This window comes from Typopeltis vanoorti, chromosome 25 (assembly GCF_054136105.1).
Source record: "Typopeltis vanoorti isolate ZY-2024b chromosome 25, IOZ_Tvanoo_1.0, whole genome shotgun sequence".
Classification (NCBI taxonomy): Eukaryota; Metazoa; Arthropoda; class Arachnida; order Uropygi; family Thelyphonidae; genus Typopeltis; species Typopeltis vanoorti.
This window is the reverse complement of record NC_143573.1, coordinates 76,844,653-76,869,343: the sequence shown is the minus strand read 5'-3', so window position 1 is coordinate 76,869,343 and position 24,691 is coordinate 76,844,653. Positions and strand designations below refer to the sequence as shown.

The window sequence follows — 24,691 nt, the reverse complement described above, 5'->3', positions numbered from 1 at the left end:
CAAGTGTTGCAGGTCTAGCTGACCCTGCAGGTTGTACAAGTCAAGGCAACTCATGGTAAAGTAGAATAAGCTCTGATCACTATTCTTAATATTTACCCTTAATGCAAAGCACATCTCCTGGAGGAGATGTATGATGCTATGTATTAAAGGCAAGGGGTCAATACCCAGACTGGTTCTCCCACTGACGAGACCTCAAAAATGGTCTAAACCGGTCTGGGTAGTGGCCCCTTGCCTTTAATACATAGCATCATACATCTCCTCCAGGAGATGTGCTTTGCATTAAGGGTAAATATTAAGAATAGTGATCAGAGCTTATTCTACTTTACCACGAATTGCCTTGACTTGCACCACCTGCAGGGTCAGCTAGACCTGCAACACTTACAGGCGCAAACTTGACTGACCTGTCTGTTTGCTTACTTGGGAAATGGAGTAAAAAACCAGGTTTATATTTAAAATAGCTTGGTATCTTTAACATATATTATACCCAAGGTAAAAAAAACTCTCTCTCTCTCTCTGTGTGTGTGTGTGTGTGTGAGATGAATTTTTTAACTTGGGGATATTGTATATTAGGATAACCAAGTTATTTTATAAACTTGGTTATTTTAACTCCTAATCCCAAGTATGCAAACATTATGGGTGGGTAGTGACCCCACCCATAATGCATTGCAGTATACATCTTCTAGTGGGATGTGCTTTACATTATGGGAAAATACTAAGAATAGTGATCAGAGCTTTACCCACCTTTACAATGAGTTGCCTTGGTGTTGCACCATCTTTAGACTTGAACTTTGTTTCAGGCGCAAACTTAATACTTGGGATTAGGAGTTAAAATAACTTGGTTATCCTAATATATATATATATATATAAATCTGATACACACTTGAAAGTCCACAAGACCTATAGCACTTTAGTGGCGTGTGTGGGCAAAAGGAATAGAAAAAAGGAAGAATCTGTTCATGTTTTGCTTGAACAGCTGAGGGTTGTAATTTTTAGGGAAGGTAAAGTGGGGGAGACTGTTCCGAAGGATAGAAGTAGATGGAACGAAAGAGGAGGCAGTGAGTTTTAAGGTAGACTGTAAAAAGTTATTGGTTAGCAGTGGCTCTTGTTTTAATGATTTTGGAGCAGAGTGGAGGAATAATAGTAGTGAATTCAGCAGAGCACTGTCCATGAAAGTATCTGTAGAAGAGGCACAAGGCAGAAACTGAACTTCTCTGAGAGAGAGCGAGAGAGATTGAAGTGGGTTTGTAAGAGAAGGATCATTCATTAGCTGGATTGCCCTCTTCTGAATAGAATTAAGCAATCTTAGAGAGGATTTTGGTGCACCACCCTAAATATTGGAGCAATATTCCATGGTTGGGTGGATTTGGGTTTTGTATAGAGTTAGCAGCTGTGAAGTTATTGGATGGTGAAAGCAAGAAAATCAGTAGTGTCTTGTGCGAAAAAATACACAAAGTGTTTTGGCAGCTGCAGAAGCTATAGTTGAAATGTGGTTGTGCCAGGAAAGATTGAAATTTGATTGTGTTTGGATATCACAGTATTACTGAAGGTAAGGGGGAAGGAAGTGAGCTCTTTCTTTCAAGAGATTAGACAGAACTGAGTTTTGGTGGCATTGAAGCTTACAAAATTGTCCTTGCCTCATTGGGATATATCTAAGAGATCTAAGTTCAGGTTCCTGGTCATTGTAGATCTTGAGGATTCTAATACTTGAGCACTACGAGGGAGAGGGCTAGAAAATTCTGATAAACACCTAGAACAAAAATGATATTAAATCAACTGATAACCACAAGAAAGAACATATCTTAAAACCCTTTTACCCCATGTTTTATTAAATTGTAATAATCTGTGATTTTTCTTTTTGGATATATAAGAAGACGTATAATTACTTAATTTTTGTTCTAGGTGTTTATCAGAACTTCCAGATTCCCCCCCCCCCCTCCCGTGCAATTCGAAAAGGTTTTTTGAATGAAAAGGCTTTTCATTTGAAAAATCTTTTCGAATGAAAAGAAGGAATGGAGTGTACTGTCATTGGCAAAGCTTATGGATAAGATTGGAAGTCTGTGAGAGCAGGTCATTTATATTCAAGAGGAAGAGTGGATGAAAGAACAAAACAATGGGGTACTCCATTTGTGGGGAAATCTGTGGAGAGTCAACTCCACCGTGATACATAGTGATTGACCAGTTAGAAAGTTGCTGATCAAGTTGCAGAGTGAGGAAGGCAGACCATAGGATGGTAATTTAAGTAGGCTCCTGTGCCAGACCCGATCAAGTGTCTTTGAAATGTCTAGGACAATCATGTGAGTTTCTCCATGGGCCTGGGTCTGGAGTTGGGTGGCGAAAGCAAGAAGATCAGCTGCTGATCTCACAAGTGGTGAAATCCATACTGCTGGTCACTGATTAACTGCTATATCTCTAGGTGGTTCAAGAGTTGATTGTTGGCAACCTTCTCCATAATTTTAGAAAGAACAGAAGTAAGAGTAATTTGATGGTAGATCGTTGTTTGACTTATCATCTTTCTTTGGGATGGACTTGATGTGTGACGTGTTTCCATGTTGGGTGAAAGAACAGAACCATGGGGTACTTTATTGGTGAGGAAATCTGAGGAGAGTAAACTTGTAGGGTAGATGCCACTTGAATAGGATAGATTGGATAGGTGTTAGTTCTGGGGCACAATTTTTTAGCATAATAGGTGGGATATCATCACGACCAGATGCCTTGTTTGTGTTCAGGTGATTAAGGATTCTTCAGATTTCTCTTTGTTGGAAGACTGAGAGACATGAAGGGAACCATTCTTGGGGGAGAGTGGAGGGAACTTTGCCCAGGTCAGTAATGCAAGAATTGGAAGAGAAGAGTGATGTCAGTAAGTTGGCCTTGTCTTTAGGTGAGGTAACTACAGTACCGTCGGGATATGAGAGTGGTGGAAACCTCAGTAGGCAGAAGTTGCGTCCAGTGTCCTTGGCAAGGGACGACCAGAAGGGGCAGCTGTCATTTGGGAGGAGGCGAGTTTGCAGCATTTGGTTTTTTCAAAGTCTAACTTGTACTTGGTGATGATTCTTTTGCAACTATTGTGAGCTGCAGAGTGGGCAGCTAGAGTTTTGAGGCATTCATGGTAAGCAGGACACGAGACTGTGAACTGGGGGATGAAGGTTGTTCTGTGCCAAAAGAGACTTGTATGAGATTGTCATCCAAGTTACCAAGACGAGAACTGACAACCACAGCACACCTGGAAGGCACGTTTCTTAGGAAGAAAGTGTGTTGGCAAATTGGAGTGTGTATAGTGTATTTCCTAAAAGAATGGTGAGAGTGCATTTAACAGACAAATTTAAGGAGTGATTATAGTAGAACCTGTGGAAAGCAGACCTCCTCCAGCGAGTCTTATAACTCCATGAAGATCGGGTGATAATGATACATTTTATATGTGCTGATTTGTAGTATGTAACCAGTTTTATAATGTACAATTTATTTTTTAAAAAATGCCATTTAATTGCTAATGACTTTGTGTTTCTTGCTCTCTGTGTTTGCGTGCTCGTGTGTGTGTGTGAGAGAGAGAGAGAATGTTTGCATCGTATTTATTTATTGTTTTATTTATATTTAGGAACTGTATCATTTCAAGGATGTGGAAATGTAGTTCTCTTCTCTTCAGAAATCACATCAAAATTGTATTTTGGAAATTTTGGCTTCTGTTAAAGAGAAAGGTGTGGACTAATCAATAGATGATTAATAAAAATATGATTGGAATTAATGCTTGTTACTGGCACTTTGGAAGAGGCAGCATGCTCTGATCTTTCTTCCATTTATGTCATCTATATACATGCGAAAGACAGCTTTTACATCATTCATCATCTGAAGTAATGACTTTTGAAGTATATTATTTTTCTGTAGAATACTCTGTATTTTATAAAATATTTGAGTTTTATTTTAATGACTCCAGTTAAAGTTGTACAATGGAATTGAAAGTATGGGTTGATGGTATTCAGCGAGTTGTGTGTGGGGTCACAGAGAGTACAACATGTCAAGATGTTGTTTATGCTCTTGCTCATGCTACTGGACAAACAGGAAGATTTACTCTCATTGAAAAGTGGCGTAATAGTGAGCGTCTTCTTGCTCCTCATGAACAACCATTAAAAGTGCTGATGAAATGGGGAGAATATGCCAATGATGTGCAGTTTGTAATGCGCCATTCTCAAGTTGATTCAAAAGTACCAACTTCATCATCTAATCAGGGAAATCACAGCAATAAGCGGCAGCATGATTTCCTGCACAGTTTTTCGCCAACACCATCTGGCCTAAGTCAGAAGGCATCATCTCAAAATAAAGAAATTAAGAAATCTCTTACATTTAGTTGTGGACACGGAAGTAGTGGTAGTACCAGTAGTAGTGAGAACTCAACACCAAATGCCAGTAATAGTAGTACACCATCAAAAGTTGACCCTCCTCCTCCAAATCGCAATTTAAAGGGACGTGATAATCGTTCCAGGCAAGATTTGCCAAAAGGAGTAGTAAGAGGTGTGCCACAAAGACCCAAAGAAAGTGAGATCCAAGAAATGGAGATCCATAATGGATCAAGAGGTGAACGTCCTAAATATCCTCCTCCTTATGATGAAGCCGTATCTCGATCTAGTGGTCGCTTTCCTCCTAGTCATTTATCTTTAACATCTGTTGGTTCATTTTCACGTGATGAAGAATCACCTTCAAGCAAACGTCGCCACGTAGCAGGTAACAGATCTGACAACGATGCCGTACCATCTCAGTTACATGGACATGAAAGCCACATGAACAATCACTTTAATAATAATCATTCAGTGAATGTGTTACATGACTATTCTGCAAAAACTACACCAGTGGGTTTCACTGGTAACCACATAACAAATCATCAGAGAGGAAAATCACCAAGCAAGTCCCCTGAAAAGAGTCCAAATCAAAACAGTAATATTCCAGGTGATAATCATACAGCAAAGTGTCATAAAAACCTGCTGTCTCATTTTGACAAAGATGGAGGAAATATTACTGTTGAGCTGAAGCATTCTCCTGCTGCTTCACAGGATATAAACCAAGATAACATCCCTAGTGATCCTCAATATCAAGATCTGATGAGACTGGTTACCCTACAGCGAGAAAAATTGGATAATCAGCAATCTGAGCTTACTCAGTATGATGCAGGTAAGATATTTGCCATGTATGTTATTATTATTAGTTTAATTCTGAAGTTTGAGTCAAAGCTTACCAGAGCTGCTTATTTTTATTTTGTGGGAGTCTCATCCCAAATAAGGTTACTGACTAATTTGTACGTGTGTCATACAGTGAAGTGAATCCACCAGCTGACAGTGTTATGAAAATTTGTTATGTGCTATTTCATGATCACTGCACCTATATTAATATTTTTTAATACTTTACACATTTATAACTAAGATGAAAAGCCAAAAGGCTATTTTTTTTTCTGGCGAGGTTGATATAAGTTAAGGGGATAAAAATCCCTTATTGTTTTTCAGCCAGTAAGCAAAACTAAGATCGAACCTACGATCTGTAACGTTTCATGCCGACGAATGTAAAACGATGAATGAGACGAATGAGAAAGACGAATGAGAAAAAAAATATCAAGAACAGTGAGGAAGCTTGCTTCACCTTTGCAACGAGTTGCCGTGGTGTGGCACTACCAAGTGGTCACTTACGCTTGGATACGCTGACAGTTCGTCGGCATGAAACGTTACAGATCGTAGGTTCGATCTTAGTTTTGCTTACTGGCTGAAAAACAATAAGGGATTTTTATCCCCTTAACTTATACTTTACACATTGTCAATACTTGATGTAATTTAGCTATGGGCCTTTATTGCCTTTAGTAACAAGCATATAATCAGGAAATACTGTTGTGGTGGACTCAGATATAGGTTGTGTCCAGTGTATAAAATCATTTAGGTAATATTGTATAATTTATCATTTGCTTAATGATCATTTTAATGGCAGTAGATCAAGAATGCCAGAATTTAGAATATGAAGTGCTATTTGGAAAAATCCAACCCAGCTAAATTCATTCTTATAGACTTCTGGCTCGGTTGACCAGATAGATAGTTTTTAACTTTAGTTATAATGATTCATTTTATTTGGCTATTAAAAGGTGATGGATCTTTAATATCCTCATTATGTATAACTTGTCAAATTGAAGTCTTTCCATTTTCCTCATTATTCTTATGTATCCACTGAGAGTTCACTTATGAAGAATATAACACATAATAACTTTATGATATGGGACCTCCATGGTGTTGAATGGAAGGTTTTATCTTCTTAGGTTTCCGCTTAGTTTCTGATGAGAACCTGCAGTTTAAAACAGCTGTCAGGCTTGTGAAATCTAATTGTGCACTAATAAAAAATGATTATGAGTTCCTGGGCAGAGTTCATGTCTTTTATATATATTCCTGTTAAAATCTCTTTCGTAAAATTTTAAACTTTTAAGTTTCGCTTTCTTTGGCTATAATATATTTCATCTCATCTCATCTTCCTTTCCCTCTTTTACCTTGCGGTGTCGAGGGTTTATTAATCATCGGACCTCAAACCATCCACAGGATAAGGTGGTCAGCCCTATGCCCCGGTGTATCCTATGTCCGTAGTGTTGAGTTCTCAAGGCCAGTTTGCCTGCTTTCCGGGATGAAAAACCCCAGGATAAACTGGGGAAAAAAACTCCTACTGTCCATGCCCAAGACCAGCTAACTTGGCTATGGCTAAGAAAGATCCTTCGGCTCCTCACGTTACCAATGGAAATCGAACCTAGGATACTCATTCCCTAGGCATATGGTTGCGAAGTGCATAGCTACTAAGCTAACTGCGTGGATGCTATAATTAATATGTATATATCTTGGTATTGTTCCATATTTGCTTCTTTTGAATTATCTAAACATAAAGTTTGTGCATATTCTATTTATGCATATGGATATAGATTAACAAAGCTTAATACATATTTACACTGTATAGCTTGCTGCAAGCCAAATTAAGAATTCAAATGTTCCATTCATTAATTTTCAGTTAAATTCATGTTTTTGAAGAAATATATATGTTGGGGGGTCTTGGTATCAGTGAGGATGATTCTTTCGAGTTTATTTTCTTCTGCCTAATGTTTAATATGATAAGAGGAAAGACCTTTCTGGGTGACATCGACTTGGTTTGAGAACAGTGTGGAATGTCAGAATGTTAAAAAAAAACATGTACATAAATTATATAATGATTTCATATCGAAAAGAAGAGTGTGCAAGGAAGTTTTAAAAGAATCAAAGTTGAGCAGCTTTCAGAGGTGAACTATAGACTAAAATACACAAACATCATTTAAGAAAAAATCAGTTTAAAAACAAGAACTAAACCTTGTAGATTCATTGGCAAACCCTGAAGAAAACATTGATTGATTCAGCCAGCCAAAGAGTCATGTGGTGAGGTGTGCAAGAATAGAAAAATTAGAATTCTATGGTAGACTCAGGAGGTTAAATAGGCAGTCAAGGAAAAGAAGAAAGCATATTGAAAGTTAAGCAAGTAAGTGAGCTTGTGCTCTTAGAGAATACAGAAAAATATGCAAGAAAGCAAAGCACTGTGTAAAACTAGTTAAACAAAAGTCATGGGAAGTCTTTGGGAAGAACACAGAAAATAAATATCAGGAAGGTGGCAACAAATGCTGGGGGTTATTAAAAAAGCTTAGAAATGGAGGAAAGAGTACTGTAAAATAAACCCGAGATGATAATGAGAGATGTACAGGGGAAGATATTGAATTCATGCATCAGCAAATTAGTGCGATGAGTGCAGGCTTAGTGATTATTATGGGGGATTTTAATTACGGTGATATCAATTGGAAGGAGGAAATATCACATAGCAAAAAGGAAATGGAGTTCATACATCTTCTACGAGATGATGTCTTGAAACAGCACCTAACTGAAGGGACACATGGTGTGAGAGTGTTGGACCTGGTTATTGGTTCAGAGGTTATATGCATAAGTAAGGTGTCCTCGTTACCTCCAATTGGTGAAAGCGATCATGTGGTATTGACTTGGGAGGTTGCAAAATCTGTGGATTTTTCTGTTAAGAAGGGGGTATATACGGAACTACAGGTTAGTCAATTATAACAAGTTTCGGAGTGAGCTTGCAGCCATCCCATGGCAGAACATATTGCAGGGGAAAGATGTTAGCAGTACATGGGATAAAATCAGCGAGTATCTGAGGAAGGCAATATCAGCATGTATTCCCATAGTCAAGGAAGACAAACAAGGTAAGCGTTAGATGGATGAGTAGTAGTATCAGGCTTGATCTGCAAAAGAAGAAAATGTTATGGAGAATTTACAAGGAGAAAGGCAATCAGTACACCCATGAGCAGTACAAGGCTCAAGCTAGGAAGGTTACCAGCATAGTAAGAAAAGCTAAATCAGATTATGAGAAGACCTTAGCCAAAGAGACCAAGGGTAATCCCAAAGAGTTCTTCCGTTATGTAGCAAGTAAGAGGAAGAATGACTTATTATTATTATTATTATTATTATTATTATTTGACACCTCCAGGGAGTCCAAAGACTCATCGAGGGAGAGTGTGCCAACAGCATCGAACGATTGGCCACCTTCCAACTACTACGGAAGGATAACTTTAGTGGGTGCTGATGGTATTGAGGTGACAAAATCAGATGTAATAGTCGAGTTACTGAGTGATCACTTTTCAAAAGAAAAGTCTATCACCCAAGTGAGGATATCTCTATACCTGTAGCAATAACTAATGTGAGAATTGAAGCTAAAGAATCAGAGGTATTTAATATATTGTGAAATTTAAATGCAAACACTGCTGTAGGCTTAGATGGAATATCAGCTCGGGTGTTGCGTGAATGTGCAAATGAATTGTCAACCCCTCTTACTTGGATATTTAATTTAAGTTTTAACTCTGGTATGGTCCCTAGGGAGTGGAAGTTAGGCAAAGCGGTTCCTTTGCATAAGGGTGGCTCTAAAACTGCTGTAGTTAATTACAGACCAATCACCATCTCAGGAGTAGTGGTAAAAGTATTAGAAAAGTTGGTTAAAGACAAAATTCAAGAATAGGTGGATCAGGATATGATACTTTATAGAGGCCAACATTGTTTTGTTAAAGGTAGATCCTGCCTTAGCAATCTATTAACTTTTCATAATAGAATGACATCTGAGTTGGACAAAGGAACTGGCTACACAGTGGTACTTCTGGATTTTGCTAAGGCTTTTGACAGGATACCCCATAGAAGACTGTTACACAAATTGGAGCAGATGGGAATGGATACTAAATTGGTGATATGGATAGGAGAATGGCTCAGGGAGAGATACCATAAGGTGGTGTATTGAGGAGCCGAGTCCAGAATGAGGCAGGTGACCAGTGGTGTGCCTCAGGGCTCTGTGCTTGGGCCATTGTTGTTTAATTTGTATATAAATGATATATGAAATGGCTTAAAGGGAGATATTCAGTTGTTTGCTGATGATGCAAAGTTGGGTAGCGCAATAAAAAATCAAGCTGATGTTGAAAGTTTGCAGGATGATTTAAATAAGCTGGTAAAATGGGCAAAAGATAATGGATGTCAGCTCAATGTGGAAAAGTGTAAAGTCATGCATTTTGGGATTAAAAGATTACCAGCTGTGTACTACATTGATGGAAAGGTACTCCAAGAGATTGATGAGACTACAGACTTAGGGGTGTTGGTAGATAGGGAGATGAAGTTCAGAGGACACATTGCTAAGGTGTCCAAGATTGCACATAGGATTACTTGGTTGTTAAGGAACACACTGACATCCAGAGATAAAGAGGTTATTATTCCCCTTTATAAAGCGTTGATACGTCCACATTTGGATTACTGTGCTCAGGTCTGGTCACCTGGATTCCTTGGAGATGAGGAGGCTGTGGAGAGGGTTCAGAGAAGAGTGACCAAGTTGGTGAGTGATGTAAAAAATGCTCCCTACATTGATAGATTGAGAGCTTGTGGATTGCAGAGATTGGTTGATAGACGAAGAAGAGGGGATATGATAGAAACATTTAAATTACTGAAAGGTTTTTATAGGATTGATGCAGGGGAAATGTTTCAGCTGTGTGATAGTGATGGAAGAACAAGAGGTCATCCCTGGAAATTAAAGAAGAGTGTAGTTAACAAAGGTGTCAGAACAAGGTTTTTTGCCTGGAGGGTGGTGAATGAGTAGAATTCATTGCCTGACTTAGTTGTGAGCTCTTCATCTGTAAATGAATTCAAGAAGAAATATGACAGATATTGTTTTGCTAGTTTGGGTCTCCCTCGATGAGTCTGCTGACTCCATGGAGATACCCGTAATAATAATAATAATAAAGATGACATGAAAACTGAAGATAAAGATATTTTAAATGTCTAGAATAATTACTTTTGGATTTATGAAATCCAATTTTGGATATTTATGAAAGAGCCTTAGATTCCATTGCTAGAGATTGTGTGTGGAATGCACTTCAAAACAAAGGAATACAGGAAGAATATAACAAATTCCAGTGCTTACATGATGGATATCTGTCTCAACCCTTTCAAACTGTATCTGGATTGTGACAAGGATATCTGCTATCTCCCTTATTATTTATACTGGTGCTAGATCTAGTTCTAAAACAGACAGCAATGAAACATACCAAAGGAATATCATGGAAAATAAATAAAACTTTGGATGATCTAACCTATGCAGATGATGTATGTCTAATTGTTCACAGACATGCAGATATCCAAAACAAACTAGCCAAATTACAAGAAGAATCACTGAAAAGTCATTTTGAAAATAAATACAAACAAAAGAAATGAGAATCAACAAGACACCAAGTACACATTGAAAATGGAAAAATCTAAACTGTTTCACATTTTACATATCTCAGCAATGTTTTATCTGCAGATGGAGGAGCAGCTACAGATGTTGTTGACGTAAGGATTCAGAAGGCAAGAAATGCATATTCTAAACTTAGAGTAGTATGGAAAATGAAAAATATTCTCACAGATACAAAATTAAAATATTTAATGCATGTATCAAATCAGTTCTTTTATATGGATGTGAAACATGGTTGGTTTCAAAGGCAATACAAAGAAAACTACAACATTCCTAAATGATGTCTATGCAGCATACTTTGAATTTGGTGGCCACAAATTATTACTAACAAAGACCTCTGGAAAAGAACAAATCAGCAAAAAACAACCTTGAAATCAGAAAACGAAAATGACTTTTCGTTTTCTGATTTCAACTACTGTCCACACAGAGGAAACTACTCAGTCTCCTGTCTGTATGTGGCCTTGACAATTACCCTGCAATCACTGTACCTGTTCTCCCTACACTTAGGAAAGATCATAAGAAATCTGTCACGCAGCCCTGGAATGGGATCCATAAGGAAGGAGAAAGCGTGGCCATCCTAAAAATACATGGAGGAGATCGACTTTAATAGAACATGAGCAGAAGAAGAGTTTTGCTGAACTAAAACCAATAGCAAGGATAAGGAACCGATGGAAAACATTTACAGACTCCCAATGTTCCCGATAGAATCTGGGAAAGAAAAAGAGTAATTACTTTGCAAATGAAACAATTACGTGTCAATATGGTGATAAAAATAAACGCAACAAGAATGCCATCAAAAACCTGAAATGTGGAAAGGCAGCTGGAGTTAGATGATATTCAACCAGAAATCTAATCAGACTGTAGGAGACACAGACCTTCTCCTATTTGGGGGTACAGCAGTAAAATAGTTCTGCAGGCTAGCCACTGGTTAGTGCATGGGATTGAACTGGTTAGTAATGAATCTAGAGTCATCCTGATCAGCTAGTGTGAAATACTGCTGCTGTTTGGTTTGCGAGTTTGTGACTGTAGGGAGAACAGGTACAGTGATTGCAGGGTAATTGTCAAGGCCACGTACAGACAGGAGACTGAGTAGTTTCCTCTGTGTGGACAGTATGTTTGTGAGTCTGTCATCTCTCATTACTTATTCCCTTTCCTTTTTATCTTTTTCTCCCCACATGCAATGACTAACCACTCAAAGAAAGACTACCTCAGATCACAAAAATTCTTCCACAAAAAATAGTTTAAAAAATCATGCAAAACAAAAAAAATCCAACTAAAAAGTCCATAAAACACAAAAAAAAGGATAAAAAAAAACAGAAATTAAACAAAAAAAAAACCACTAATATTAATTTTTTTCAAAAGTTTTCATATCCATTTCTTCAATGTTTGTGATCAAAACAGCAACATAAATGATATGCACCAGCACCTACAATCATCTAAACCAGAATTACTATTCTTAAGAGAACTCCAGCTGGCAACCTTAACAGCGCAAGTTACACAGTTCTTTCTGCCACAAGGTGGCACTTGTGCATTCATTGGAACTGACATAGCTTGTCAGATTTTAAAACCTTGAATTTCTCTCCATTTGATCTACTTTTGCTCAAAAGTGTTCTACCAAATTGATCCACCACTTTCATATACTGTCTGTTGCTCTCTAAACTCTGTTAACCTCTTTGACACTCTCTCTCTCTTGACTTTCTATAGTCAAAATAGTGAGGTTATCCTTCTTGGGGACTTCATTCACAGCTCAAATTGGCTTCCCTTCTCCAGTTTCACAGATTAAGCAGGCAGGTATGCTGAGGTGTTTGCCATTAGCAGCAACTTAACATAGATCAAATGAAAAATGCAAAAAAAAATTATACTCTTGTTTAATATTTTATCTAAGCATAAGCAGACGAAGTTTGTGCATGAAGTATCTTCAGGACTGGGCTACTTGTATATAGAAGATAAATAGTTCACATTAATTGCCTTAGTATCCCATAATACAAAGTACACATCCTTTTGGGTGTGTATAATAGTATACATTATGGAGAGGAACGTTATCCTTCAAGAACCCTTTCAACAGCTAGCTCTAATCCAGAGTATTTTAATGAGGTGGTATACCTTTTCACTATCTGTATATGGGAAATATGTGACTTTTGCATTACTTCAACATTGGCATCTTTTCTGGATCTGGTTCCCACTGATGAGACCTTAACAAAGGTCAAAACTGGTGGTGACCCTTCCCATAATGCATAGCATTATACACACACAAAAGGATGTATACTTTGCATTGTGCGATATGAAGACAATTAATGTGAAGTCTTTAGCCTTTGTATACAAAAAGCCTGGTCATGAAGATACTTCATGCATAAACTTTGTTTGCTTACACTTGGATAAAGGATTAAACAAGAGTATAATTTCTTGGCATCTTTAATTTAATTTATAACCAAGTGAAAAACTTTCAACAATTAACGCAGATTGTCAATCTCCCTACCAGACTACTAACAACCCCTCCAATTTGCCAATGCACTTGATCTCTTCTTAACAGGCTCCCCTTCCAAGTACACTGTGGATGTCATTTCTCCTCTAGGTGACTCAGATCACAGTCTTATACAAGTCTCTTTTGCCACAGAACAGCCTTCACCCACCATTTCTCAGTTTAGTGTGCTTTGGCACTACAAGGGTGCCAAATGGGATGATCTATAATTTCTCTTCCTCCTTCACATGGTCCGAATGCTGCTTCAGTTCTTCTGATCCAAGCACCTGCTGAGGCCGAATAGCAGAAATTATCCTCACAAGAACGAAGACTTTTATCCCTCATTCCACCCCAAATTCACAGCCACCATCCATGTCTTATTTCTCAAAAAAAAAAAAAAAAAGTGCCAATTCAGTAAAAGAAAAAGACTGAAGACCAAAACTCCAGCTGCTCACGCTGCCTATACTGCAGCTTGCAACAGTTCTAAAAGAATCAAAAAATCCAAATCAGACTTTGAAGGCACTGATTGCTTCAAACTTGCCTCCTGTCCAACTCACAGTCACACCTTCTTGTCCCTTGTCAAGGCCATTTGGATGCAACTTTTAATGACCCAGGTTTTCACTGCTGTCACATACAGATTACATGATGGTCACCCTAAACACGAGACCGACTTACTGGCCTGGGTAAAGTTCTCTCTAATCTATCAAGAATTGATTTCTCCATGTCACTTCTAGTTCTTCTACCAGAAACTATTACCTTTGGACTTAATATAATTAGACAATTACTCTATATGACTGTACTTGCAGTTTGCACGTGTCATTGTTGAATATGCCTGTTTCTGTTCTTGTGTTTAATTTGAAAGTCATACTGAAGATGCCCTTGATACTAGGGCAAAAATTTTATACTAATAAAAGTATATATGCAAGTTAAATCTGTTATGTTATTTATTAATTATCATGTCTTGTGTTCCTATATGTCAAGTTATTTTGCCTCTTTACAATGCCTTGATAACACCTCACTTTGACTAATATGTGCAGGTTTGGTTTCCTTGGTAATTCTAATATGGGCAGAATGTAGACAGATTGAGAATTTGTGGACTGCACCCATCAGCAAACAGGAGGAGGAGGATGGTTGAGAAAATCCTGTCAAGGAGTGAGAGCTAGATTTTGCTGTCATAGTTGTGCATGATTGGAATGAATTTGCCATTGGATTGGAGGCGATAGTGCAGGTAGTGTGAACAAAATCAGGAACAGGTATGACAGCTAATACAGATAATACAGGGAGGGAGGAGTGGCAGTTATTATCCCTCTATAGAAGTCTTTGACACAGCTACATCTTTACTGCTGTGTACAGATTTAGTCACCTGGGCTTCTTGTGAATAAGGGGTAGTGGAGAGGATTCAGAGTTGAGTGACCAAGCTGGTGACAGGTATTATTATTATTATTTGACACCTCCAGGGAGTCCAAAGACTCATCGAGGGAGAGTGTGCCAATAGCATTGAACGATTGGTCCCCTTCCAACTATTAATCGCGCTCAAACTTACATAACTGAGCCATTAGTAGCAGAGGCTCTACCAATCAACCGACCTTCCTCTAAGGATAGATTAAAGCTATGTGGGTTGCAAAATTTAGGTTGCAGGTGGAAAAGAGGAGACAATAGAAATTTATAACTTACTAAAGGTTGATACAAAAGAAATTTTTCAGTACATGATAAGTAGGGGAGAACTAAGGGTTTCTTCTGGAAATTGTAAGAGTGTAGTTAGTAGATGTGTATATGAAATAGATTTTTTCCTTAGGGAATGGGGAATGACTGGAATGGATTGCCAGAGGTAGTTGAGTGTTGTAACAGTAAATGAGTTTAAGGAGAAGCATGGTAGAATAATGGTTATGTGGGAATTCTGAGCTCATTGAGATAACTGTATAATAATAAAATGAAAAAAATCAAATTTGAATAATATATTTATTTCCTCCAAGAACCCCTTTCATACCCAGGAGTTTATCAAATCAGTTGCTGTTGTATTCTTTACCTAGTCAAAACTGGATACACAATCATCATAAGAAAGAACGTGAACTGATAAAAAATAATTTTGTTCAATTTATATAAAGCAGCCTTTTCATATCAGAAAATTATTATTATTATTATTATTCCTGATACCTCCAAGGAGTCCAAGACTCATTGTGGGAGGACACCTACTATACAACTGTCTCAACCACTACACCGAACCTCTACTACGAATCAACACCATCTACTGCCCACCTCCACCACCACGACAACTAGTATTTTTTGTCTGTAAATTGCGTGTGTTCTGAAGGGCCAATTTGTCTGTATGCGGGATGAAATACCCGAGTTTCCGGGAGAAAAAACCCTGCTATCTCCGTATGAGATCTGCTAACTCACCTTCGATTGAAATCGTCCAGATAAAGATTCGTCGCGACGGGAATCGAACTTAGGCCTATTCCATTTGAAGGGCACACTGTACCGTCGTTCTTCCAATTGCGCTATGGAAGCGCTTAAAAATTAACACAAGATTGATTGGAAAGGTACTAGTTGCTACATTGCATCAAGAGGTATGGTAGAAAATTTAGAGTGGCCTGTGAGTCATCAGCTAGCTTAACTTTGAACAGTCGTAGAATTAAAATTGTTAAAGATTTAGTTGACACACATCTAACTCGTTGCAACCACAAGTCACAGTAGAGGGCCATAAAAAAAACCATTGTCAAGAAACCTGTAACTTCAGCTGCAGTTTGGAGCTTACATCTGTTGTCTCAATATTTGGAACTCATAACTAAGACTAAAGGACTGTAGAATGAGGCTCACTCCATGATTACTCATTAAGGACCTGTAATTATGAAACCATCATCAAATTTTGCCTCCATAGAGCATTTGGAAGAATGATGGTACGTTGTGACCTTTGATTTCAAAAGGCCTAAGTTCAGTTCTTGTCATGACGAGAGGATATGGGTTTTATCAGTTGAAGGTGAGTTAGCCAATCTGATATGGATGTAGCAGAGTTTTTCCTCCTGAAAACTCAGGTTTTTCATCCCGCATACAGACAAATCAGTCTTGAGAACACATGCAGTTTACAGCCAAAAAATACTAGTGGTGGTGGGCAGTAGATGGCATTGGCGTAAATGATGGTAGTGGCAGTTTGCTCTAGTTGGTGGATTAAGTAGTGGAGACAGAGCAGAGTCATATAGAAGGTGCCCTCTCTCAGTGAGTCTTTGGACTCCTTGGAAGTGTCACGTAAGAATAATAATAAATTCCTGATTAAATACTTTCAGAGGGTTTACAGGATATTATGATAATACTACATTACTAACTTCCTATTACCATTTTCTTCCAAATTAATCTGTTATATCTCAGGAAATTCAATATTGTCAGATCTTATTTCTAAGGTGCTTCTTACAAGCAGTCCACCAGGATCTGGGTCTTCTCTGGATATTTTTCTTGCCATCTTTGCATAAAAAAAAAAATGGGGAGGGAAGGGATAGCCAACACTTGCTTTGCTAACTTTTCATCTCATATTCTGTTTAGGCGACCATTCTGCTGATTAATCTAAAATTCTACTGACTAATCTAATAAAACTAATCTCATTCTGCTGAGATTAGCTTTGTGGGTATTACTAATTATGTCCACAAAATTGTTACATTGAAGAAACAATGAGGCAATTAAAACAAAAAATACAATCCACAAGGATGGCATTTCATACTATCATTTCTATACCTTTTGCAGAGAAGACTTGCTTTACCTTTATGATGGTAAAGCAAGCTTTACTGGACGACCAATAGCATTTGAGTTTAGGAACATCATTTTACAATACAGGTATAGAAGATGAGCTGTAATAAAGTTTTCCAGCAGTAACCATCTGAATACACAAGTCAACATGGGAACTGACCAACAACCATGAAAGTTTTTCATTTCTATGAAAATTGTGAAATCAAATTATGCTTGTATGTTATAATCTTTTCTTATAACTGTAGAAAATTTCTTTGACTGTGTATACAAAAAATTTTGACTGTGTAGTCAAAATATCAAAAACATTTTGACTGTATACGCAGTCAAAATTCTGCTATGTATACAGATAGTATTTGATATATTGATATTTATTTAGTGCTTCATGGCTTCTGGTTTTAAGATGAAATGACTTGTTTCTCATTGTAGAGATTATCTATTGGGAAGGAAAGCTTCAAGAGCAAGAAGAACGTTTAGTTGCCCTTCAGGAAGAAGTAAGGCACTTAGAACATACCCAACATGAACAAGAGGGTGAGCTTTTACAACTTGAAAGACGCTCACTGAGTGAAGAAACAGAACTTGGTCGACAAGAAGAACGCACATTAAGATCAGAACTCACTTTAGCCCGCTCTCAGCTGGCCAATTGTGAGACAGAGCTACTACAATGTCGGCAGCGCATTCGTCTCCTTTTAGAGGAGATAGCTGAGGAACGGCGCCTGCATACACTTCAAGAAGAACAAGAGAAAAAAGAATATGAAGAACAAGAAAAGCATCTGCAAGGACAAGTAGAAGGCATTCAGCAACAGGTGAAGGACAGAGTAAAGGAATCAGAAACTCAGGTAATTTAAACGTACAGTAGTGATAATATTGTCAAGTTCTACGAGGGTGGTCTGAAAAGTTCTCAGCCTCAGCCATAAATGGCGAGATTTTTTTTTTTCTTTTCTAAGTTGGTGCATCTGTCATAAGCATCGACGTGAAATTGCAAGTCATTCCATCGAGTAGTTTTTTTTATAAGCTGTCGGAAGCCAAAGTGTTGTCTGTATCATTTGAAATGGATAAAATTGACATAGACAAGCTTATACTTTGGTTATGCATTACTAAATCACTTAAGGAATTGACAACGTATATAAGAATATAAATTAAATTACACTTTAATAAATATTTCCAATATTTCAGCAACGTCTCGTTGCCATCTTCAAAAGGAACTTACAAAAAAGGCATGTGCACATAGGCACTACAACACAGTAACTGAGAATGAAGTGAGGAAGCTATTGTTCTCCTAAAAGTCCTGATGGTTCCTCCTAGTGGGCTATGTAGGTGTTCTTGGCCATGGGGCTGAAGGTCTGCTGCTGATGTAAGCCTCCCAAATTTGGGGCAGTCTCATGCGACCAAATTTGTTGAGGTTTGGAGAGTTTCCTAGGGCTGAGGCTGATTCCATGAATGGTCTTTCTAATTTGAACTTGCTACGGTGTATTATTGTAGCTTTCTTCTACCGTATTCTGTGGCGTGTATCCAGAGCATGGTCTGCAATACCCGAGTGGCTGTACTTGTGAAACCGGATGTAGTCCTTGTGTTCCAAAATTCTGATATTTGCTGTCCTGCCTGTTTGGCCAAAGTAAGACAGTTTACAGCTGCAAGGGACCTGGTACACAGCAGGTAAGTCTAGGGGAAGTGGTTGGTCATTAGTGGAGCAGATAAGGGATGTCAATTTTCTGTATGGTCTGTAACAGGAGGTCAAGTGATGTTTTTTTTAAGATTTTGGTAATTTTTTCCGAGGTGCCTCGGATGTAGGGTATGGTGATGGATTTAGAGTAATCCTTGTTGTGAAGGGGGGGGGGTTTGTTGGTTTCAATATTTTTTTTTGGATTTTATGAAGGGGGGTAGCCATTGGCTGAGATTAGTTTAGCCCTGTTGTATGGTGTTTTCACCACTCCATATTGTTGGTAAATGGCCTGTATGGGTGGGTTTTCTATAAACTGAGAAAACCAAGGTTCCATCAGGCTGGCGGGTGACTAGTGTGTCTAGGAAAGGGAGGCTTGTTTTCCTCTTTTTCCAGAGTGAACTTGATTCTGGAGTGTTGGTTGTTTAAGTGTGTTAAGAAGGAGAGGAGTGTATCAGAGCCATGGGGCCAAATGGCGAACACATCATCAACGTAGCAAAGCCATATGGTTGGTTTTTGTGGGGGTAGAGGCTAAGGCTTTTTCTTCAAAGATCTCCATAAAGAAATTTCTTTAAAACCAATTCTCTTTCAAACCAATCCTCCCCCCCCCCCTTCACCTAAATCCATCACCATTCCCTACATCCAAGGCACCTCGGAAAAAATTACCAAAATCTTAAAAAAACATGACTTGACCTCATGTTACAGACCATACAGAAAATTGGCATCCCTTATCTGCTCCACTAATGACCAACCACTTCCCCTAGAGTGGAAGTGGTTGGTCATTAGTGCTGTATACCAGGTCCCTTGCAGCTGTAAACTGTCTTACTTTGGCCAAACAGGCAGGACAGCGAATATCAGAATTTTCGAATATAAGGACTACATCTGATTTCACAAGTACAGCCACTCAGGTCTTGCAGACCATGCTCTGGATACACGCCACAGAATACGGTGGAAGAAAGCTACAATAATACACCGTAGCAAGTTCAAATTCGAAAGACTATTCATGGAATCAGCCTCAGCCCTAAGAAACTCTCCAAACCTCAACAAATTTGATTGCATGAGACTGCCCCAAATTTGGGAGGCTTACATCAGCAGACCTTCAGCCCAACGGCCAAGAACACCTACATAGCCCGCTAGGGGGCACCATCAGGACTTTTAGGAGAACAATAGTTTCCTCACTTCATTCTCAGTTACTGTGTTATAGTGCCTACGTGCATGTGCCTTTTTCGTAAGTTCCTTTTGAAGATGGCAACGTGATGTTGCCGAAATATCAGAAATATTTATTAAAGTGTAATTTAATTTATATTCTTATATACGTTGTCAGGTTCCTTAATGATTTAGTAAGGATAAAATTGAGTATCGTGAAGTTATAAAATTCTTTGTAAAAGAATGTTTAACGCCAAAAGAAATTCATTTGAAGTTCATAAAAGTTTATGGGCACTTTTCTCCTTCATTTTCGACAATTAAGAAATGGGCTGCCAAGTTTAAACATAGCATTACCAGCCTTGAAAATGATCCATGTCAAGGATGTCCAAAAAGTGTAACAACACCAGAAATCATTGATCAGTGCACGATATGGTATTGGATGACAGGCGAGTCAAAGTGCGCGAAATTGCTGAGACTGTAGGCATTTCAAAAGAATGTGTAGGATACATTTTGCATGAAGAATTGCAAATGAAAAAGCTTTGTGCAAAATGGATGCCGCCAGATCAAACACGCACTCACATGAAAATCTCTGAACAGTGCTTGGATCATTTTAACAAGAATAAAATTGATTTTGTGCATCAATTTATTACTATGGATGAGACTTGGATTCACCAGTATGCACCAGAATCCAAACATCAGTCAAAACGGTGGATAGAAGCCGGTTGTTCAGCGTCAAAGAAGAGAAGGTCATGGCATTGGTGTTTTGGGATGCTAAAGGCATTTTGTTTATTAATTATCTTGAAAAGAGTAAAACAATAACTGGGGATTATTATTCCGATCTTTTAACCAGACTAGATGAAAAAAATCTGTGAGAAAAGACCTGGTTTGCAGAAGAAAAAACTCATCTTTCATCAGGACAATGTACCTGTCCACAAAGGTGTTTTGGCAATGGGAAAATTAATGGATCTGCACTATGAATTGTTGGAACATCCACCTGTTCCCCAGATTTGGCTCCCTCTGACTTCTATCTTTTCCCAAAAATAAAACTCTTCTTTGCTGGACAGCGTTTTTCTTCGAATCAAGAAGTGATTGCAGTTGTAGAGGAATATTTTGCAGATCTTACTGAGAACCACTACAGGGACAGGATGATGCCACTGGAATAAATGTATTAGTCTTAAGGGAAATTATGTTGAAAAATAAAAATAATTTTGAAATTATAAATTCGTATTTTCATTGTTAGGCTGAGAACTTTTTAGACTACCCACGTATATATTGATCGTAAGCATGTAGTTTGAGATAAAATGTTGTTGCTGTCATTTTGAAGGCATTCCAAAAAAAAAATAATGCTGCCTAATTGATTTATTTTTTAAGAGAGAAATCCAGATAAGTGAACTGAGCTGTGTTCATTCATTTGACTTTGCTGCATTTTGGTTGGTTATTGTGGAGGAGACAGTATTCTCATATAAGTTCTCTGATTGGTTAGATGGTATTGTCCTATATCAAGTTCTTGATTTTTATTATCTTCCTAGATTGAATTTCTGTTACTCTAGTCCAGTGGTTCTTAACCGGCGTTCCCCGGAACACTTGTGTTCTGCGAACTGGTTACAGGTGTTCCGCCGATGAAAGATGTCACATGACACAGTTCTGAGTGTAATTGGCTACTTTAATAAAAATATCCAGGGAATTATTTCTGTTATAACAGAACAATTAACAATATTGGAAGAAATGATTTCAAGTTACTTTCCACCTTAAATACACACAATTATGACTGAATACGAAATCCATTTGGCACAGTTAATACATCGAGTTGTGAATTTTCATTACAAGAAGAACAGTTAGTTACCTTGTCAATGGTTCGTACTCTAAAAATGAAATTCTCTGAAATAAGTCTTGAAGAATTTTGGATTTTTGTCCAAGTCAAATACCCAGCTCTCTCCACAAGAGCATCGAAATTTTTGCTACAGTTTTCAACATCATATTTGTATGAGCTCGGTTTCTCAATATTAACCCAAATAAGAAACAAAAGCGTGAAAGACTTACTAATATAGACAAAGAGATGAGGGTAGGTATTGCATATTAGCCCTGATATTGCTGAAATCTGCAAAAGCCGACAAGCTGAAGTATCATATTAAAATAAGTTCTATTTTTATAAAAGGCAAGTCCATGCATATGTTTATTGTTAGTTTTATGACCCTAATGCTTTTTTGGTGTTCCCCAAATTTTTTTATATTCAAAAATGTTCCGTGACTTTGAAAAGGTTAAGAACCACTGCTCTAGTCCCTTTACGTTTCACCTAAATTAGGGATTACATCATACATAGTTCTGTATCCCTTAGGCTGCTCCTAATCATCACCTTGTATTCAGGTAACTTGCATGCCATTATATGTCCCATTGTTCTTGACTGACTTCACTGTTTATTTGAGGCTGGTTAGTCTCATTAGTCTAATTTTTTTAAATATTTTCTTTAAAAAAATTTATTCTGCAGAACAGTTCTTCATATTAGTGAAGAGAATGGAATCCAGATCTTTTCCAGCCGAAGTATTGGAAATATCTGGATTTGATAACATTCATCCGACTATGATATTGAGGCCATTTCCTGCACTTTGGCATAAAACTTGATAGATCTGCCACTTACTATGATATATTAATCAGGGAAAATGGTGTAGGGTTTGGAGATATCATTGCTGGTGAAACAGCATCTAGCAAACAGCTTCTGATTTAAAAAAAAAAAAAAAAAATTTAGATTAGATATCTGTTGGCAAATAATTTGCACAAAAGTTCACCATTACTAAAGAAGTTAAAGACTTTATCATCTACTAGCAAAGCAATGCCCTCTGTTTTCTGGAATTAAATGATATAATGCAGTTAGAATTTATGCTTAGGAACAATACTGTTAATCAGCACCATGTTGGAACAACAAAATTATAGGCATGAATTCAGTAATCTTTTGACATACAGCAAAATTTTTCTTCAACTTCTTCACAGAAATGACAGCAGAGATTCACCCCTATCTAATTTCATGGTCCTGGAGCACCTGTTCCATCTGACTTTCACCTTTTCCTGAAACTGAAGAATATTTGAGAGAAAATTACTTATTTCATGACAATCTCGTGAAACTAGTCTAATATTGGTAGGAGTGTGTGACCTGCTGAGTTGATTATACACAGGTATGTATAAAGTTACTGAATAAAGTATCACTATACCATTAGGTAGGAAAGTTTTGTATTCTGTTTCATGCTTTATCTGTGTTCTGTTACAACAAGAAATTGCATACACACACACACACACACACACACACACAACCTACTCTGCTATCTGATGGTTATCATTTTTAATGAAGCTTTCATCAAGAGCTACTCCATCTTCAGCTACTCAAGAATAGGTTAATGTGCAGACATTCAAGTTGCATTCTCCTGTTTTTGAGTTTTCTTCATTTTTGAATTCTGTAAAGGATAAGTTTCTTCCACTGGCATTCCATGATGTTTATGAGATTCCTTACATCTGTTATTTTATCTTACTTTGGTCAATTTGGGAGGTCTGCAGCTATTCGTTCAAGCTATTGGGTCGAGGAGTGTGATTGGTCGGTAAATTTAGCTCTCATGTAAAATTGGCAATTTTTATTTGTTTTATTGCGTTTTTCCCTTAGAAAATTAGTTCTTTATAGTATATTAGTAGATTTTAGTGTTTTATAAGATATTTCAATAAGTAAGTTTTAAATAGCGCCAAAAACTCGCAAGAAATGTAATGCTAAGAAGAGCATGCAGTCGTGAACAAGAAAGCTAGCCCTCTCTAACAAGGTTATTGGAAATTTCTAGGAGGTTATTGAAAATGAATTAATCTTCAAATATCAAAATTAAAACAGATCGTCAGAGAGACAACACAGGAATTACAAAATGTCGAGAGGCATTTAAATGAATTTTTTGAAAAGAAAATTAAGCAGCAAAATAAGAAAAAACAAAGCATCAAAACAGGAAGTAATGGAAATCAGGTAACTGGTGTAGTTTGTTAAATGAAGGATGTTATTTGGTATGGTGACTATAAAAAAAACATGTTGTTGATGTGAGAGTTATAATTTCAAGTTTTCCCGGGGCAAAAATTAAGAATATAAAGGAAGCAATTCAAAAACAGAAAAGAAAAAGTAAATGAGATTGTAATTGTAGTAGGTACTAACAACTTAACTAGCAATAAATTCAGTATGAGACAGGACATGAAAGGGTTGTTGGAAGAGGCAAGAGTGAGAAAGTGAAAATCATCAGTATATTACCTTGATATGATAAAAATGAATTAAGAAGGTCTGTGGTGGCAAACGATTCGATGCGTAGGCTGTGTAGAAGGTATGAATGGCAGGTTTTGGATGTGTGGAGTGAGTTTGAAGGAAGATTGGATTTGTGTAAGAGGTACAGCCTATTAACACCTGAATCTGTTTGGTATCGGGAGCAGGGGTGGCTCGTGCATACGCACTGTGGAACTGCAGTGCATCCCCAATTTTTCTCGATATATAAATATATTTATTAATTTATTTATATTGGCTTGATATTTAATTTTATCATGAACAATCCTATATAATTCTGTTATTTTGTATAAAAAATAATTAAAATCCATCTTGTAGCACTTAGGAGGGCGAAGGACGCTAGCAGCACTGTGTTTACCACAGTGTCATATTGCTACACATGCAAGCATATGCACATCATAGTGAGATGCGAGCTATTAGCGTAATGTGGCACTGTCCGTCGCACAGTTTCACTGTTATTTATATGCAGTTTGCACCAGTAGTAGAGTGTTCGTAGTGCTTATCGTGTTTACTCTGTCTCTTTAAATGTTTGGACATTACAATTAAAGGATTTAATTGTGATGTCCAAAAATGTAAATCCATTCCTTTAATTACAATTAAAGGAATGGAT

General features: G+C 37.5%; 1 protein-coding gene across 2 annotated transcripts in view; it reads left to right on the top strand.

The window, feature by feature from the left end:
* RASSF8 (ras association domain-containing protein 8) overlaps window positions 1-24,691 on the top strand; it is a 145,223-nt gene that overhangs the window by 27,412 nt on the left and 93,120 nt on the right. For both annotated transcript variants that reach the window (XM_090414423.1, XM_090414424.1), the window contains exons 2-3: window positions 3,593-5,157; window positions 17,414-17,823. In XM_090414423.1, coding sequence (XP_090270549.1) covers window positions 3,942-5,157; window positions 17,414-17,823 — 1,626 coding nt within the window. In that variant the 5' untranslated portion in view covers window positions 3,593-3,941. The remainder of the gene's footprint in view (window positions 1-3,592; window positions 5,158-17,413; window positions 17,824-24,691) is intronic.